This window comes from Mesocricetus auratus, unplaced genomic scaffold (genome assembly GCF_017639785.1).
Source record: "Mesocricetus auratus isolate SY011 unplaced genomic scaffold, BCM_Maur_2.0 Super-Scaffold_100676, whole genome shotgun sequence".
NCBI classification, from domain to species: Eukaryota; Metazoa; Chordata; class Mammalia; order Rodentia; family Cricetidae; genus Mesocricetus; species Mesocricetus auratus.
In genome coordinates, this window is record NW_024429266.1 from 49,734,581 (window position 1) to 49,754,726 (window position 20,146).

At 36.5% G+C, this 20,146-nt stretch overlaps 1 protein-coding gene across 2 annotated transcripts in view; it reads left to right on the forward strand.

The window, feature by feature from the left end:
* Positions 1-1,234: 1,234 nt before the first annotated feature.
* The window catches only part of Cfh (complement factor H), a 96,103-nt gene continuing 77,191 nt past the window's right edge, over positions 1,235-20,146 (forward strand). For both annotated transcript variants that reach the window (XM_040737452.1, XM_040737453.1), the window contains exons 1-6: positions 1,235-1,400; positions 12,024-12,209; positions 12,504-12,609; positions 15,128-15,204; positions 16,747-16,938; positions 19,958-20,128. In XM_040737452.1, coding sequence (XP_040593386.1) covers positions 1,343-1,400; positions 12,024-12,209; positions 12,504-12,609; positions 15,128-15,204; positions 16,747-16,938; positions 19,958-20,128 — 790 coding nt within the window. In that variant the 5' untranslated portion in view covers positions 1,235-1,342. The remainder of the gene's footprint in view (positions 1,401-12,023; positions 12,210-12,503; positions 12,610-15,127; positions 15,205-16,746; positions 16,939-19,957; positions 20,129-20,146) is intronic.

Sequence of the window (20,146 nt, forward strand, 5' to 3'; positions counted from 1 at the left end):
AAAAGTGTGAGTCAACATAACCCTGTCCTTCCTTTAGTTGCTATTGTAAGGTATCTTGTCACACCCTCAAGACAAGCAACTATCCGGATAATTATTAGCAGTTGCATCTCCATGTATTTAACAGATTAGGAAGCAAACCATCTGAAAACTCCTATTTGTATTGATTCAATGTATGATTTGGGGTGTTAGAGCATTGCATTTAGTGTCTAACTCCAGCAAGTTCTTATGGTCTTAACAATGTGCTTAAATGTACTCGGTTCATTCATCTGTATGACTGAGATAGTAACATCTTACCAAACCCCACACAGTCTACCATTGTGGTACTATTTGTATTATTTCCTAGCTGGATCCCATCATTAACATGTAGTGGGATAACTCAAAACTGTGCAATAATCAAACTGAAGATTAAGTAGGACAAAAAAATTATCAGTGGTATTCCAAATAAAGTTCTTAGTGAAGGACTCTAACGAAACAAAGGAGTAAATTGCTCCTTCCCCACTTACACTAAGTACAGACGAATACAATCCATGTTCTTGGAGACACCGGCAGTGGGCGGGAGATATCTGGAGAGCACAGAGAACTAATTGAAAACAGAGGTCCCACGTTTAAGAGGTTGAATGTTGAGTATCTCCCTGGGTTCTGCACCAATTCAGCATGCTGCAGGCATTTCTTTGTGCCTCTATATTAGTTACTATGAAATATTAAGCTAGACTATCAGCCCTTCAAGTGCTTATTTTTGAGTTATTTCATTTATATTCAAGGAAACACGGGTCAGTTGCTTCACACATATAAAAAGAATTTCTTGGAATACCAATTTCATAGATTTAGAAAAGCAGTCCCCTTATTGCCATCCCTCAGAGTGACAATCTCGACAAAGTTTCCTGACAGTACCTGGGTTTTGGTCCTGAAAACGCTGCCTAACTGAAGTTCGCTAAACGATTTTTAAAAGAGCCTTCAGCGCTTTCTGTTGTGTGGTTATGAAATCCAGAGGCGATCACCAGCCCAGGCTTCTCACATTCCGAGAAACCTGAACTTGTTTCCAAGGAAAACAAGCAGGCGTTTACAAGAACAATCCAGCAGGTCATAGGCAGGGCACAGAGAGCTTTGAGATCAAACGCCCACGCTGCTAGACTTGTGCTCAACACTTTTAGTTTACTCTGCAGAAGTTTCTGGTGGGGGGAGGAGGAAGGGGTGGAGGGGGCGGAGCATCTAGCGATCCTGATTTCCTAAACCAACTTTGAACTTCCCTTTGGGGCAAGTCTTTCCCTACAGTCACCACAGTTCTTAGCAGAGGAGAACTGAATGGTGCTGTATTTCTCTGCGTCCCAGAAAGATTCAAACCATGAGACTGTCAGCGAGAATTATTTGGCTTATATTATGGACTGTTTGTGTAGCAGAAGGTAAGCTTAAAACAGATCGCTTTTCTCCCTTCTGGCTGAGCCGCCTTATAAGACATTTGCAGATAATATTTCTCATAGTAATCATTCCAATGAAGTCTAGCAAAAGGGAAGGAATTACTGGTCTGTAGCTTAAAGGCTTTGGGGGCTAAAGTCTAAAAAACTGAAAGCAGTTCATTTGGCTGCTCTAATTGATGGTTCCTCCTAATGTTAAGCTCAAGACAGTGATTTAAACATGTTTCTGCAATCCATAATTCAGAACAATCATTTAACTTGTAGTCATCACGAAATAGAAACCACTTCTGTTTCATGGGTATCCCTGAAACACTCCATGTAAAACTAGTAATAAATATGTAAATATCTATCTGTACATTATGAAAGCTTTAAAAATTTTAGTGATTGGAATTATTTCAGGTGTATTTCTAACACTTCCTAAAAACATCCCTTACAACTGAAATGCCATGGTTTTAAAAGTCTCGTACATAAGAACTGCATGTATGAGAATAAAAAGATTATAAAATTTGACATATAACCTGTACATAATACTTAAGATCTAATTTATGTGGTTTCCTTTTTCCTATGAGTATGTATGGAACATATAGCTACTGAAAGCCATTAATGGACTGGATAATGCGAGTGTTCCCATTTCAATAACAGAAGTTCTGACTCCATCATTCAGCTAAATTCTATCGAAACTGTTCACTTTATCCAATGTAGGGGTTTACTTTCTTAGTTCATGATAGGTAAATAGTGATGTGACAGACATCCAGTTAACTTTTCTTTATTTGTTGTTTTAAATAAGGTGTCACTACAGCCTAGTTAGTCCTTGAACTCACTGTAGTCCTCCTGTGTCTGTCAGTCCTCCCCCTACCCCACAGTGTGCTGAGGTTACAGAGGCAATTGCCCTGCCTGACTTAGCATTTGTAATATCGAATGAATAACACATGTTAATCATTTTCCCAGACATTTCACTTAGCCGACCCTGGGCAATTTGAGTTTTTACTGTAGCCTCTACTCACTGGAGAATATTAACAAACAAGCTCTAACTGGATACTTACCAATTCAGATGAGAAACACAGATACGGTTTCTCAGTTATATCTTTTAGTGAAATACTAAAAAAATATTTAAGCAAGTTTTATACTTTTTGAAAGAGTGAACTCATTCCATTACATTTTCTAATATTATTCTTTGAATTTTAGCTTGTAAGTCTTACATTCAGACACTTGTAGACCAAGGCAGTCATTTCCTTATGAAAATAAAAGCATCATTAAAATGAAATACGGTTATATTGGCTAAGAGTTCTAAAGCAGTGTTGATATTATTAAACATAACTCAACCTTTTCTTTTGTCATACGTCAATGCTTTTGTCTTTTATTTTAACATTTTACTTTCATACTCCTTGCCGAGAGATTTTTTTACTATATATAATGAAAGAAAGATCTATTTTATTTCTAGCTTATTTTTAAATCTTAAGAAATTATACAAGTGAAATTAAGCTGTTTATATAATTACAAAGTGAAATTTCAATATTAAAAGGAAATGCTATGAAGGTTACATGATAGTTTAATGTTAATGATTTAAAATCCTCACTTATACCATGGATTCTGTCTGATTTTCTTGTTAATGTTGGATTTGAATTTTCATCAAACCCAGTTCGTGCTGATGAATTGGGCAGTTGCATCATGCACATTACTACTTGAAGGGCTTTGTTGTCAGTGAAGTGGTGGGAGTTTAGTATTTAAAGCATTATGTAGGGTAACCTCATGATATCCACAAAGCAAACGTAATACAGAGACAGATGTGAGATGTTTCATGGATATTCAGTGGATACAGAGCTCCTACTTTATTATTAGCTTGGCCAGTAGACTGTGTCTCAACAGCTTATCAGCTTAACAGGAATTTCACCACAAAGAATAGCTTGGATATATTAAAAGAGGTACACATACACTTCAATATTTGCTTCGGTTTCTCTTCCCCATATCCGACACTGGCTACTGGGCTGATTAAAAAAATGGTTGTGAAATACTATCATAATAGACTCTCCTAAGCCAGGAAGAAAATGCGAGCATTTCATAAATCTTTTCTGCCCTGATAGAGATGAACATCCTTCCAAAACCAATGTTAACTGGGCCAGCAGGCAAGCTGTTAAAGAACTTGCTTGTCACAGAATCTAGCTACTTCAATTAAATCCATGGAGCCTACCAGATAAAAGGGAGAAAATCACCTCCTGCAGACCCTGTTCTCCTTTCCACATGCAAGCATGGCAACTGGGTATCAGACCCGTGCATATTAAAAAACAAAAAACTTTACCAAAAACTTTTAAAAGGAAGAACTAGGAACCCAGCTTTCTTTTCGTCTATCCTTTTCCATATGTTAAGGGCTTCCTAATTCCTTTGTAATGCAGTGCCTGCCTGTGTTCACACTCCTAGCTGCTAGGAACAGTAAATGCTGCTTTTTTTTTTTTTTTTTTTTTTTTGCAAAATCACAAGCTGTTCGGAATTGGGTCAGATTTACAGGACAACCTGTAACATAAGAGTTCCTCAATCAAGCTGTGTAATTTCAGGTCTGGAGAATGGATTATGCCCAGTCTTTCCAAGCAATGCATTTAGCTCTCACAATTGGATATTGTATGAAATTAGGCCAGCGTCCAGAGTTGCTGAAACAAACCAATTAAACCTGTGTTGAAATGCAACCAAATAACTACTGCGTGCATTCTGGGGAGATAAGTGCTCTTTAGTCCTGGAAGTTAAAGCACATAGGTGTCCTATCAGGCTTAGAGATTTTAATCATAGAATGGAGAATTCATTAATTCTGTATTGTGTTGTTTTAAGTACGAGATGTTTTCAAACTTAGTTTGACTCCAATGTGGAAAAATTGGTGAATTATATGTATTAATTATGAATTTATAATACTTACTCTTAGAGGAATTGAATGCTTTTATTTAAAATACGATGACAAAAATGTCATGAAGTCAAATGATGTGATGTGAAATATTTCTGCTTTTTTCCTAAGAAAGAATTTATATGGAAAATGCCATTACTTTTTCCTCACTCTATATCTGAAGGCTAAGTCAGTTCCAGTGTAGGGTTGCCCACATCCTAACTGAAAACCACATCCTCCACTTTTCCACTAGCCCTAGTCTTACTGAATATCAAAATTTCTCATGCTCCCCAGTGACTCAATGAAAACGGTGAAACAAATAGCAATGCAGAATCGTTACAAGTATGTATCATTGCATGCAGTATTGTATGGACAGACGTCTGTCACTGGCTTCGCAGCTGTGCTGTAATTTCAGTCTTCACAACAATTGAGATAGTCTCACCTATGGCCCAAACTGGCCTTGAACTCCTGGCCTTCCAGCCAAGAACAGGAATTCAGCATCGAAAGCCACCTGCACAGGTTGTCTATTACCATTTCTCAGCTAAATTCACAGGGATAGCCAGTCCTTTCTTGGAGGAATGGAATACAGTTTTTCTTTTAAAAACCAGATTGTCAAAAATCTTCTGAAGTAGGAGTCACCAATTTCTGTTCCCAAGAGGAAAACAAAAACTTTCATTAAAAGAGAAAAGACCAGCCCTTAAAACATAGAAAAGTGTAACATTACAGGGTAAACAGGTTATATTTAGGAATACATGTGTGTATGCATATGTGTAGGTAATCACAATTGTGAAAATAAGAGGCCATGAATTTGACAGAGAGCAAGGGGGGGCATATATATACATATATATGTGGGAGCTTTAGAAGAAAAAAAAGGAAATGGGGAAATGATGTAATGGTATTATAATCAAGAGAAATAATAAAAATATAAATTTCTGTAGTAAATTAGAAAATAATGTGGATTTACATAGTAAAAGTATGTGTCTGCACACAATTTGTCTTGGTTTAGTTTACACATGAAACCAATTTTGGCGTCTTGCCTTTATGTTTCTTTACCACATCAAAGGTTTGTAAACCTGCTATAGGATAAGCCAGGGCTTACATACATGCACCTGATAAACATTTATTTACAATTAAAGAGGGTAGTTGGATTTACTCCTCAGATTCAAACTATGAATATCATAATCTTTTCAAGATCAGAATACACCTTAGAAACTCAGAAGTCACCCACTGTTGGTATTTGTTCGGCCTCCTTGTTTGGGGCAAAAAGGAAAGACTCCACAACTATGACGAAAACAACTGTTGCAAATTAAATACTTCCCTTCCACTTGCAAAGCCATCACTTTATAATTATGTAAACAGCACAACAACCTACTTTGTTTCTCCCTCAAGCCTCCCTCTCTGTCATCTGAGAGTTGGAACAAAGGAGTAGTCTCTTCAACACAAGCTATTCAAGCCATGCATGGAGAGACTCCCACATTTCCCTACGGCAAGTTGCTTGACTAAAGAATCAGGATTGTGGCAGAGAAGACAGCATAGACATTCTTCCTTGAGCCTTTAGAATCTTCAGAAGTGTCTGCAGAGGCGAGGTCAGGAGAACATGTGCCCGGTGTGGTAAGGTTCTCTGCACACACCAGCTAGATGTTTATTCAGCTTCTAAGTGGTAGTCCCCCAGGACCCAGGGTCCCAATATTCAGTTATGCCACCTCTGCCACATTTGCTTCTTCACAAATCCACCCTAATAGAGCATGTAAGTGTTATAGATCTTTATGTAAACTATAAAAGTGGCTAAAAGTAGTCAGTTATCCAAATTAGGTTTGGATTTTAGTAGGACAAGTAACCCTTACCCCCAAAATACATTTTTCAGGCATAGTAGTGCATTTCCCTAAATGGTGTTATTTGGCTCTATGCAGTGTCCCAGTTGTCTTCTGTGTTTTCTTTCTGCCACTCTTACAATACTTGGCATGCCTTCAGCACCACAAACCCAGCCAACATGTAATTCACGTGGAAGGGACAATATAGTTAAATTTAGTGCTATTCTGTGAAAGTTCATCAATAAAGGATAGAACGGGACAGTGATAAGGGACACTAGGACAAAGTCATTCCAAAACAGGAAGCATTTCAGTATGAAATGCTGTGGTGGGTGTCAAAGGCTGGAGAAATTACCCACAGGGAGGGTGGAGGGTGGATTATGAAGGCAAACCTCGCTTATTTTCAGCACTGCCATATTCTAGAAATGTGCATGCCCTTTACCTGAATGTAATTTTAAGCCACAACACTTAAGTACTGCAAACTGGAATTATTCTAAGGTAGAAACTGCCACATAATAAGTAGTCTTCCTCTCTGGTCTTAGATTGCTCAATTTTGAACTCTCCCTCCCCCTCCAGATTAAACCACTTTGTTTTGTGTCTCTGATTCAGTCAGCCTTTCCCAGTTGCCTCTCCTCCACACACTCCTTTTACAATTTGAGGAGATAGGGGTTTGACTGACTGATGGGCACCTTACCCAGTTCTTAACTTCAGTGCTTCTCAGAACATAGCACATGAAAAACACACAAAGGAATTGAGAGACAACGGTTACACTTTGTTAAAATTAAAGGGAGAAATGATTTGGAGAAAATCAAGTAGCTAAACAGAAAAAATATCCCTACCATGAAATAGTGAAAAGAACCCAAGGATTTGACAGCACTTTTGTTTGACATTTTAACTTAGAAAGCTTAGTTTCTCACAAACGGTACTAAGTGGAAATGTAATAGATAGAGGATGATTATAGAAACACTCCTTCAAAGGTTCCTAAGAACTGTTTACACTTTGAGCTAAATCCAAGAGATTCCTCACTTCAAAAGCTGCAACCCAGATTCACACTTGGGAGGTAGACAGATGAACAATGGGCTTGGGGAGAGTTGTCAGTACATGCAACAGACCTTCAAGTTCATCAGACAATAGTTCTCTTCTCTCTTTTTTTTCTTCCAACTCTTGTCTGTTTTTTCTTCTTCTAAATCTTGTCTTTTTTTTCCAAACAGGGTTTCTCTGTGTGGCTTTGGAGCCTGTCCTGGAACTAGCTCTTGTAAACCAGATTAGTCTCAAACTCACAGAGTTTAATCCCCCAGTGCTGGGATTAAAAGCATGTACATGTGACGTGAGAGCTGAAAAAGCACTGCATTAGACGGGCACAAGGCAAGGGAAGGAATAAAAAGAATGAAATAAAACTACTTTCAAAAGCAGAAAGAAAAGTCAGGTGGGATGGAGCATACCTTTAATCGCAGTACTAGGGAGTCAGAAGCAGGTGGGGGGCACAGGACAATAAAATATAATCCTTTGTATACTAATTTAAAAGTAAAATTAAAAAATAAATAATGAGAGTGGGTCAGGAGAGGATAACATTTGTCTAGAGATGTTTTTGCTTTTTTAGTTTTATGTTGTTTCTCTGAAAGAGTCAGACTAAATAGCACAAGCTAGCCTCAACTGACCATCTCTCCTCTCTAACATACTTGATTTCAGGCATGCAGCCTCATGTAGGCAGGTTTTGAACCCGCATAGGAGGTAGGCAGATGGTGGGGAAGAGGAGGTATAGGCAGGGGAAACATCTGTTGTACAGCAAGAAATAAATAGATTCTGTGAAACTGGAGTCACCTTAACTTCTGTAGGAATTAGGGGTAGGGCTTTGAGAGGAGCTTTGTCCCCTTTGTTTGTAATCCTTATCCTCAAGACCCCACTGATAACACTCAGTATTGGTGCTGCCTAACTTTATCTACTCCATCCTGGAGCTAAGTGACTTTTTGAGGCAGCCATTCAAGCCCAAGGAAAACCATTCAATATGTACTAGCAGTGTATTTTAAAAAGACAACAAAGGGACCAAACTTGGTGTTAGGAGACTGCAGTCCAAGCAGTGCCCATGTCAGAAGTGTTGACTGAATGGATTTCAAGCTGACCCCTCACAATGACAACCGATTTCTTCAAGGTTTCGACAAGTACCCTTAATGATCTAAGCTTTCCTCAAGATTAACATTTTTACAAATAAACTACTGAACCATTCCTGTGTATTTTAGAAAAATATATGTCACTTGAACTTAAATTTTGTAGTTTGTTTTTTAAAGTACTTTATTGCGACTGATATTTAGCTCACATATATGCATAAAATTAATATATCAATAAGAAGGCAGAATGGAAATATCTATTTTTGATATTTCCATTTTATTCATTTGCTTTATTTTTCCTAAGGAACTTGTAGTTTTCAGTGATTCTACTATTTGATAAGAAGTAATATTTTTTAAAATGATATCTCCTCTTCTTTACTAAAATCCTTTAAAAGCTATAGTAAGTGAACAAAAAATCTATCTCTGACTTTAATTTGCAAATGATATGGGTACAAGTGATATGTTTTACAAGATATGCAAATGCATTATCTCATTTTTGCAAGAGCATTTCAAATAATAACTGGGAGACATATTGATGTTGAAAATAAGGAATTTATCTGGTTTGTGTGTCAATACTAGCTCTTTAAATCTTGAATATGAAAAAGCCAGTGTACCATGGTTACTAAAAAATCAGTTTGCTTTTCACTTTCAAAAATTATACCATTACCTCCCTCAAGTTAAAATAAAAAAACTCCTGTTTTCAGAGAGTCCAACCTATACACAGTCTTTCCTTTTCTGAAAAACATTTGAAATTGGCAAATACAGTCAAGTAAACAGAAAATCAACACAGGTGATTTTAGAAAACACCTAACTATCAATTATGTTACTGCAAACACATGGGATCAGGCTTCATTTGTCAGAGTCTGAGTAAATATGTAGGTACAAGAAAGGTGAGTTCACTCTTTCATGGGGAGTTAGAAGCACAAGACTTGCCCCTTTTCAGAGGGTTTAAGATGAGTCATCCCTCTGAAAATGTTTTTTATTATTTGAATGTATTGCTATGATCCCTGTTTAATAATACCTGCCCTGTTTTGCTAACAATCTCCCATCTATTTCAAACAAATGTGTTGTTGCACATTTACGTTAGCAGATCCACGACATGAATGAAAAAAACTTGCTACAGTCTAGTTAGAACCATGAGAATTTAAATCTGTGGAGCTTAAGAAATCCTGCTGTTTGTCACGCTTAACCCTATTGAAACACGGTGAATCATTATTTCAGTTATGAGTATGTGCATTACTGGTACATGTTATGCTGAGAATCTAAACAAAGGCAAACAGCACGTGCATTTGAAGGGAGAAGACTGAGGAGCAACTGAAAGCAGAGGGTGCATTTTGAAGCACCAGGTTTTTTTTTTTTCCCAGTGGTGGTGGTGGAGTATTCTCGCCATCTAGTGTACAAATGCTTGATTACCGAAATGCTGAAAAGCAAACTGTATTGTAATATAATTTATTACACACATTTATTAAGACAAATGTTCTAAAACTTAGGAAAATACTCAAAGGAAATATGTGTACCCGACAGCCTAAGCAGGTGATTTATTCTTCTATAAAATGTGATGGTCCTTTTACTTCATCACATGTTGTAGAATTACATCTTATATATACAAGTTCTAAGTTGGCTATACCTCAGTAGGTTATTCTCTTTAGAAGATAAAGGTTATAGTAGAGCGGCAAATTGTTACAAAATCAAGAAGTAAAATTAATCTAGCAATTAAAGTAATAATTTTCAGATATAATAGGTAAAAGCATTAGAATCTGCCATTTATGAAACAACATGTTGGATTTTGCTAATACAACCATATAAATATCAGAGTATTTATTACAAAATTAAGCAGCAGGCAATACTAAAAAACAACTCTATTCCTTAGCGCTAATATTCCATAGTCATAATTCCAGAACTTGAGAAAATAGTAAACAGGCAAAAGGATGGAACATGGAAGGCTTTAGGCACAGCCATTGTAATAAAATGTTAAATGTGGGTTTCGCTGTAAATTAAAACTTTCCTTGTGTATTTCTGCTAAAACGATAAGCAAAATATTATATTTCTCTTATAAAATGTAAGAAGAAAGCACAGCACCTCTAATTTATTTCCCAGCCCCAAAAAGTAAGGAGTGAGTGGTTAAAAACCCATGAGATCCCATGTCTGGCAAACTTAAGCTCAGTTTCAGTTCTGCTGCTTTCAGATACCTTGGGAAAGTTACTCAGTCTCTAAGTTTCCATGCCCTTAATTAACGAGAGGATGAAAATGAATGAACACAAACAAGAGGCACAATTTTACTTATTATTTTTCTGCTCATTCTTTTTATACACTATCTTTAGTTAATGTATTGAAGAGTAATAGAACACATACTAATTTTGTTAATTTTATGTATATAAATTATGTAATACATACTAATGAATAAACTATGAACATAGTATATTATTAATTATTATTCATTCACACCAAGAAACAGAGTATTCCCAGCACCCCAGAAGATCCCTGTAGGTCTCTTCCAAATGGAACATCTTCAGAGCTATAATTATATTTACTCTTGATTATTTTGCAACCTGTGTGTGCCTACATGATATATACAATGCTTTCCTTAGTTTTCATATTGATATTAATAGCCATTGAATATTTAATACACTATGGTTTTGCATTCATTATTAGGATATTCTCTATATATTCTGTGGCATTGATGCAATATTCACCACGTGCCTGAATCATAGATTTTAGTAATTCAACTGCTGAGGTTGTACTTTCTAATTTTGAATAGTAGCCATATTGTTCTAATTTTTACCACAAGTGAATTGGGTTCTCATGCACATGTATTTCTTGAATGTACTTTCAGTGATTTATTGCTGACCCATAGACAATTGGTGTGGACGCTGTATTTGTTCTGTCTCCAAACCAATATGTTGAAATTGAGATTGGTCTTAGGAGTGTAGTTAAGTTTAGATGAGGTCATGAGAGCTGAGTCCTCAAAAAGAAATCAGCATTTTTTAAAATAAGAGAAAGAGGCTTTATGTATCTAAGCCTGTCTCTGCCCATTGTTATTTGTCTCTCTGATCCCCACCCTCACCCCATCTCTCACTCCCCACCTGCTATATGAGAATAAAGAGAAAATATATTCACCTCGTCAAGGATACATGGTATTTAAGCTTTCCAATCTGTAGTCTTTTTGTCCTAGCAGCCCTCAGTGACAAAGACAGAAGCACACATTTTCAGCTTTGATGTGAGTTGTGGCCTCTGTCCCGTTTCTTGACAAGGTAGCTCCAACTTCCGTCACACTAGCTGTTCTTTTCCTCCTTTAAAAAATGTATTCCTCACATACATTACATCCCAACTACAATTTCCCCTATGTCCACTCCTACCAGTCCCCCTGCCCCAATTATGCACCACTCCTCTCTCCCCTAGATGCACACCTCCTTCATTCCCCTCCCCCCAAAAAATATCGGATCTCGAAGGGATATCAACTGCATGTGGCATAACAAATTACAGTGAGGCTAGGCACAGACCCTCATATCAGGGCTGGAAAAGGCTACTCAGTAGGAGGAAAAGTGTTCTAAGCACAAGCGAGGAGTCAGAGATATACCCAACTCCTGCTGCTAGGGTTTCCACAAGAACACCAAGTTACACAACCATAACAAGTGCAGAGGGTCTAGGTCAAACACATACAGGTTCCCCAGTTGTCAGTTCAGTCTCTGTGAGCCTCCAAGCTTCAGTTTACCCCCAAATGGTGAGCTTTTAAAATTTGTCTTTGTTGACAATACCTTTTAATTTTTAACATTTAAGGGCTATTATGTCTATGTGAATATGTATTTCAATTATTGGTATGTTTTTATTGTAGATTGTAAAGGTCCTCCTCCAAAACAAAATACAGAAATTCTGTCAGGGTCTTGGCCTGACCAAACATATCCAGAAGGCACTCAGGCTCTATACAAATGCCGCCCTGGATACCGAACACTTGGGACCATTGTTAAAGTATGCAGGCGTGGAGAATGGGTAGCTTCTAACCCATCCAGGATCTGCCGGAGTAAGTACTTCATTCTTGAGAACCTTGAGACAACTTAGTTTTGATGTATTAAATGTTTTTATGCTGTAGCAATGTAATATTGTATTACTACTTTAAACAAAATAGAGGAAAATCTTTTTAAAATGTAGTAAACTAAAAATGGAAGTAGGCAGTTAGTTTCAACTATAAAATTTTCTTTCCTGTTTTCAGTTACTCTTCATTTCAATGATATACAAATGTGCTCCCCTGACTCCTTCATGAGGTGTGTTCCATGGACTGTATTCTAACACTGAATCTTCTTTTCTTTAATTTTAGAAAGACCATGTGGGCATCCTGGAGATACACCCTTTGGATCTTTTAGCCTTGCAGTTGGAACTGGGTTTGAGTTTGGAGCAAAAGTTGTTTATACCTGCAATGAGGGGTATGTTGTCAATATTAAAAGGCTCATCATTGAAATTATATGTAGAAAATCTATAAGTTTGTACTTTAATGAGACCAAATTTTTCTATTAATATTTAGAAAATAACACAAATAAAGCTAGGATGTGAATAATTTTATTTGAATGCCATGTTGTCTTCATAACGTTGACAAGTAAGTGAGTTATAATTATTCTGGCATAATGTTGAAATCAGGAGTGTTAAGTCAATACACACAAAAGTTAAGTGTTCAGCCTGCTATTCCTTATTACATTCTGTTATTTGCACAATAGTATGTGAAATAGGAAAAAATTATGTATTATGGACAATAGGAATTGTGAAAACAACTATGTTATATGATAATCTTCTTGAAAAGATTTTGTAGTCTTTAAAGAAAGCAAGACTTAAGATTTTGCTTTTTATTAAATTTATTTATTTTAAATACCAACCACAGTTTTCCCTCCCTCCTCTCCTCCATTCCCTCACCTCACCTCCTTTCTACCCTGCCCCCATCTACTCCTCAGAAAGGGTAAGGAAGTCAACAAAGCATGGCCTATCAAGTTGAGACAGAACCAAGTCCTTCCTCCCTGAATCAAAGCTGAGCATGGCATCCCACCATAGGGAATAGGTTCCAAAAATCCAGCTCAAGCACCAGAGACAGATCCTGTTCCTGTTGCTGGGGCCTCCCAAACAGACTAAGAAAGCAAGATTTTTACTTGTGACTAGAAAGTCTCTCTCCTGAGTGCTATTGTTAAAGCTCAATAGTATGTAAATTACTTTTATTATATGGGACCCAAACACTAATTTTTCATAATCATTAACTCTGCCCTTTGACAAGGTCTCAAAGCTGATGTCATCAGTGAGTCCTCAGCTTTTCATTTTCTATTATTTCTCTCCATTGCCACAGATTATTTTAAAAAATCATGTGGGAAAAGTAAGAACTCTATGATATTTTACCAAATTAAGTATAAATAAAATTAAGCATTGTGAATGGAATTTTTTAGTTGGCTTTTATTTCTCAACTTGAGACATTAAACTATAACAGTTAAAACTTTTCAGGCTTTAGAATTAGCTCTAAAACATTCCCAGATTCAAATACTCAGTGTTCATAAGCTATTATCTCATTCCTATCCCCTTTCTGACAAAAGTGCAAACTTCTCATCAGGATCATGGGATAGGCAGGGGAAATAAATATGACCCACATTTGAAGCCCTTCAAATAAAAATCATGAGATACTGCAAGTGCCCAGTACATATTTATTTCTTATTTAGCTTCTCCTTGTTCACAACCTGAGATTTTTCAAACTCGTTTTTTATACTATTTTTCAATCATCACCACATACATTATTGTATAGAGCCAGCAAGGATTGCCATGGCATGAGATTTTCAGGCTGGTCCACTGTTCCTCTCTGAATTTTCTCATCCCAGGCTAGCCTCCCTGATTTCGGTTTAACTGTTGTATTGAAAAAGAGAATCAAACTCTATGCTTTCTTCATTTGAATCCCCCAGTTTTGGAACTTAGTATTTACAATTTGGTAAAGAAATGAGCTGAATATTTCCTCTGACTCTGGCCCTCTTGAACACATTGTTGCCTCTTTCATCTTATATATATATATATGAAGAGTCAACACTGATAGAATTCTAATGTGTCAGTAACTTTGGACACTGAGCTTCAATTACCAACAGCAGTCTGCTGGCGAAATTATTGACACTTATCAGTGAAAGTCCTCACACCATGTGGGATCAGTAGGTAAAAATAGCTCTCTTTAATTTAAATTTTTATTGAAGAATGTCTTATCTAGCTTGAGGAATATGTGGTTTTTTTTAAACACAGAAGTAAAAGCCTAGTATGGAGTAGGTTTATTGCATCCCTGTTTTTTGCTTACCCTTTTTAGTTCTAGGTCTCTGTCTTTATTTTCTCTGCTGGGTATAAGTTTAGTTACATATTATTTAGCAGAATGATTCCTTTTGAGCAATCATTTTATTGTCCTACATATAAGTGATTTTGAGATGACATTGCAAAAAGTTTTTTTTCTGTATGAACAACCATTTTCTCATCCTTTCCCCTCCCTCCATGAACATAGGTCAAGGAAAGTTTTGTATAGAATCTTACAGAATGTCTGAAGGAGCATGGCATAAGGGGTTGGTTTCTGCTGTGGATGGAAAGTCTTTTCACCAGGAACTTGTTTTTTTCTTTTTTTTTCTGTTGGAAGAAGACACATTCTGTCTCACAAAAGAGCTAGAGTATTACATTTATAGTCAATTATTCCATCTTCTCTACAGCAAGCATCGAGTAAACCCTTGATTCCAAGCTCTTTGACTAAGGTATTCTGCTGAAGTGTTTTATATCTATAAAGAATTAAGAGCAGGATGAGAATAATGTAAGAAAAATGTTTTTTTTTCTTAAAAATCTCTTACTGGAGGACACCTGTGACAGTAAAGAGCTAAAAAGTACATGAAAATACATGATGTCTCAACACAATTTTATTTTTATTTTATTTTTATTTCATTTTATTTTATTTAGGTATCAACTGTTAGGTGAGATTGATTACCGGGAATGTGATGCTGATGGGTGGACCAATGATGTTCCATTATGTGAAGGTAAATAAAAAGCTATTTGGCATGCATGACTAAACACCTAAAATAGATAAGATTTTTCTGAATTTTACAGAAAAAAACCATGAAGTTTGTATTTATCTTATTTATAATATTTTATAGTTTCTAGACTAAAACAGAACATAGCTGTTTTTGTTAGGGAACTATTTTGTATTTCAATGTATTAAGTATACTAAGTCTAGAAGGTGGCAAATTGCTTAGGGTTAATGCAGATTCTTTGGGGTCTTGGATTTGACCCTGGACACACAAGGATCCATCAATAAAACCAGTAAAACTCAAAGCTATTTAGCAACATGATAAATACAAAAAACGATTGATATGATTTTGTGATCAGTGTACTGACTATTATAAATATCGAAGCCAATTTTTCTTTCATTTTAGATTTCAAGCATTAATAATATGTGCAACCATCACCAGTTTAATACAAGGTCAGAATTTGAAAGCTGTATTCAGGAAGAATGTCTCTTCTAGTTACTATCCAGTTACAGGAACATAGGGCACCACTGTGGTAGAGAATGGGATTGAATCATTGATCAACAGTATGCTGCTGTCAAGGTTTTCCCATAGCCTTAACTTTAGGAGGGAAAAAAGAGCAAGAATTAAGAAAGAACTCTCTACTCTTTTACCTCTTGCTCATATGAAGCACAAACCAAAAGAATGAGGAAATACAGGTCTTGTTTATGAGTTTGGGGAAAACAGTCCAAATCCCTAGTCGCCATGGAAATAGCAAAGGTCAATTCAAATGTTATGTCCTATTTCCAGGGTAAGTAATACAGGAGAGAAGGAAGAGCAGGCAGGGGAGTGGAAGGAGAGAGAGAGAAAGATAATGTGATCACAATGGGTATTCTCAGGCCTCGAGAAATACAGAGACTTTTCAGAAAAGGAAAGGAGGAGTTGCTCCAGGGAACATTGACATCAGAGTTACATGAAGATACTTGTGCAAAACTGAGCTTTTGGACCACCCAAATGGCCTGTAGAATCAGTATCTTTTGAGGGGAAGACAAGGAAACACTCCTATGATACGTGTTGCATCAAAGTCTCTTCAGAAAACATAAACTTTGAATATCTTCATGATGGAGAAATTTTAAGCAAAATAATAATATGAACACCAAGGTGGAAAGGAAAGAAAAATTAAGGACAATTTCTCTATTAGAAGAAATATCTTAGAGTTCATTGCTTTAAATCTTATTGGAAAACTCTAAGGAATTCCAATATCATATTTCTCTGAGATATTAGTACAACATATGTATTTGATTATTCCAGAATTCACATTTTTAATAGTTTAGGAGACTCTTGAGATCATTAAATTTCAAACCATCATTGAAAGTGATAGTTTTCTTTTCCCATTCACTCAGAAACTGATAACCAAACTACTCATGTTACATAACTTTTGTCTCTTGCTAAATGTTTCTAAAACACTTAAGCAATTTCCTCCATGCTCATGTTGCTTGTGGTTTTATTCATATACATGCGTTTCATGTAGATGCCTTCAAGTTCTGATAGTAAAAGTGATGCCTGTGTTTTCAGTTGTTAAGTGTTTGCCAGTGACAGAACCGGAGAATGGAAGAATTGTAAGGGGCGCAACGGAACCAGACCAGGAATATTATTTTGGACAGGTGATCCGTTTTGACTGCAATGCTGGCTTCAAGATTGAAGGACAGAAAGAAATGCACTGCTTAGAAAATGGCCTTTGGAGCAATGAGAAGCCAAGATGTGTGGGTAAGATGCACATATTTGTCATCTTGGTATTTGAATAGTTTTAGCTATTCTTATGAAAAAATATGCATTTCTTTTTTTAGTATAGTTTTAATTAAAACAGAATTACATCACTCTAATGCTTATTAAGCATAACTGTTTCCCTGTAATTGATTGAAGGCTTTTTTTGCATGAACTTTTTTATTTTAATCTTTAGGATAACTATATCCATCATGCCCTCTTACAGTCTCTTTAATAGAAGTACCCAGGATTCCCATGAATACTGTGGCTTAATGACTTCATTAAGATGTAAACAAAGGTCACTGCCTGGTGTTGCTGTCAAAGTCTAACCTCAGCATTTCTGCTGTGGGTTGTAAAATTGGCTTCCAGAGTAAAATTTTATAAAGATTTTGGAAGCTAAATGTTTCTTCTATTTTTCCAATCATGCTTCATGATGGCATTCTAATTTTAATTAATATTGTTTGGAAGGGTTACATATACATTTGTTGCAATGTTTAATTATTTTCTTTGTTTCTGTTTGGTTTTTTTTTTTTTGAGACAGGGTTTCTCTGTGTAGCTCTGGTTGTCCCTGGAACTAGCTCTGTAGACCAGGATGACTTGAAACTTACAGAGATCCACCTGCCTCTTCCTCCCAAGTGGCTGGGATTATAGGCATGAACCACATCTGGCTGTCTCTTATAATCTTTCTGCCATGCAAGGTTTAAATTTTAATAATTCTAATTTTAATTAATGTTGTTAGGAAGTGGTATATCATACACGTGTGCACGCACACACACACACACATACACACGCATGCACACAAACACATATTCATATTGCAAGTTTACTGTCAGTTTTATTTATCTGAATTGAATTCACTAAATAAGGCTTTGATTTAAAGTGATATAATAAATTGTGAATCAATATTTCTTTGATTTTTATTTCTTTCTTTTCTTCTTTTTCCTCTTTTTGCTGTTTTGTTTCTTTGTTTTTGAGACAGCCTGTCACAATGTAGCCATGGCCTGAACTTGATATGTAGTTCATAATAGCTTTCATCTTATAGCAATCTTCCTGAACCTGCCTCATGAGTGCTGAGATTATAGGCACATGGCACCATACCTGTACTATATTTATTTTGGAAAATTACTCACCATCTCCAATATTTTCACCATTTTTAGCATGTCTACCTTACACTAAAGAAGGCAAAGTTTTCTTCTTTTTTAAGTTTCTTTAATTTTTGAAATTGTAAATACATTGGTCCATTCCCTCAGGACTGACCATTTGGTGTTAACAAGTCATTCTAACAACACCAATTCTTCATGAAAATAGTGATATACTGACACATACATTCAGTGTACAACAACTCCACACATTGAAGTTTCTGGGTATTAATTACATGCTTACAATTCATTGCTTATGGCTAATGAAACCTAGGAAACTCTGACCCTTGAGATTAGTTTTAAAGAGAGCCTAAGGTGTTTGCATCTGAAAATAACTTAAAAACAGCAAACATGGCAGCTCTCTGAAGTTGGAAAGACAGCAAGGTGTCCAATCCTCATTAGCTGCTCACAGAAGTCCCACTGTAGGATGCTGCTGCTTAGCCCCGTTACTAGGGAGATTAGAACAAACATCTAAGCACTTCAGATAGGGAACTGACAACAAATCTACCACCAAAGTCCATGTTGGTGAACTAATGAGTCTGCTACAGTTACAGTGGTAGAAGTGATTCAAAAGTAGCTACATCATCTAAGGCCCGCCCCAGTATGGATGAAGGCTCACAAAAGCTGTAAAGCTGAAGCACAATGCACAGAGGTCTGAGCATCTTCTAGGACTCAGCTGAAAGAAGTATTTCACAGCAGTCATTGCTTATGTATGCACAGGGAAGAAGGGGCCTGGTCAATATGGACAATTTCAAGGACTTCCTGAAGCATTTGAATTGTTTCCTGAGGTTAATGAGATTCCATGAAGAATGGGATGTTGTAGTTCCTGTTAGAGCAGTCGTTCTCAACCTGTGGGTCATGACCATTTTGGGGGTTGAACAATCCTTTTACAGGGGTTGCCTAAGACCATTTGCATATCATACATTTACATTATGATTCATAACAGTAGCAACATTGTAGTTATGATGTTGTAAGGAATGAAATTTTGTGGTTGGGGTCACCACAACCTGAGGAACTGTATTAGAGGGTTGCAGCATTAGGAAGGATGAGAAGAATTGCTTTATAGGATCCTATTTTTTCAGGAGCTTCCCTCCTAGATGGAATGTTTTATCTTAAAGAAAGTTGCTATTCAACAGTTGAACAGAGGTGGTAAGTCAGTAAAAGAATAAGCATAGGACAGGATAGTTACTGTATTGGCTGGGCCAAATTAACTCAGCTAGATTTGGGAAAGGACGAAACATTTCAAAGTGATCATTTGGAAATTTATTTAGTTACAATCAAAGGAGAAAAATGAAAGATGGGAGGAGAGGCTTTGAGAGACCAGTTTCTAGTGCCACAGTCCTGGAGTAGTGTATTTTAAGAGAAATGTGTTGAAAGTGGTAGCCAGGACTTCTCTAGTTTTCTTTTCTTGGCTTTTGAAAAAAAGAAATTGTATGAAGGCACCAAAGCAGAAGCCTTGACTTCTCAAAGATCAAATGGAAAGTGACTTTAGTAGATTTCCTTGAAAAAGTGAGGTCTTGAAAATTACTGTCAGTAATGAGACAATGTGTTGTTTTGTACTCACGAAAATATTAACCTGCAAGCCTGTGTCTATTTTCATTTTCACAAGAATCTGAAGAATGTTACAGGCTACCATTTATTTCAAGAGGCAAATTTACCATAATGTTAAATATTATTAGCAATGTAATTCTAGCTTCTTTAAAAAAATGACTATTTGAAACAGCAGATATATGATTAATAAAGCAGTCAGGTCAAAGCAATTGTCAGGTTGGATGATTTGCTGATTGACCTAGTGTGAGCCAAGCTCTGTCATTGTGAAAATATGACTTACTCAACAGATTTTTTCCAGAGTAAACATTATGCAATTACTCTCTTGCTTTCAGGGATTTCCTGCACCCCACCAGTAGTTGAAAATGGACAAGCTGTATCTAAGAAACTAGTTTACAAGGAGAATGAAAGGTATCAGTATCAATGTGACCGAGGTTTTGTGTACAGAGAAAGAGGGGATGCCATCTGCACAGCTTCCGGATGGAGTCCTCAGCCCTCCTGTGAAGGTGACATTATTGATATTT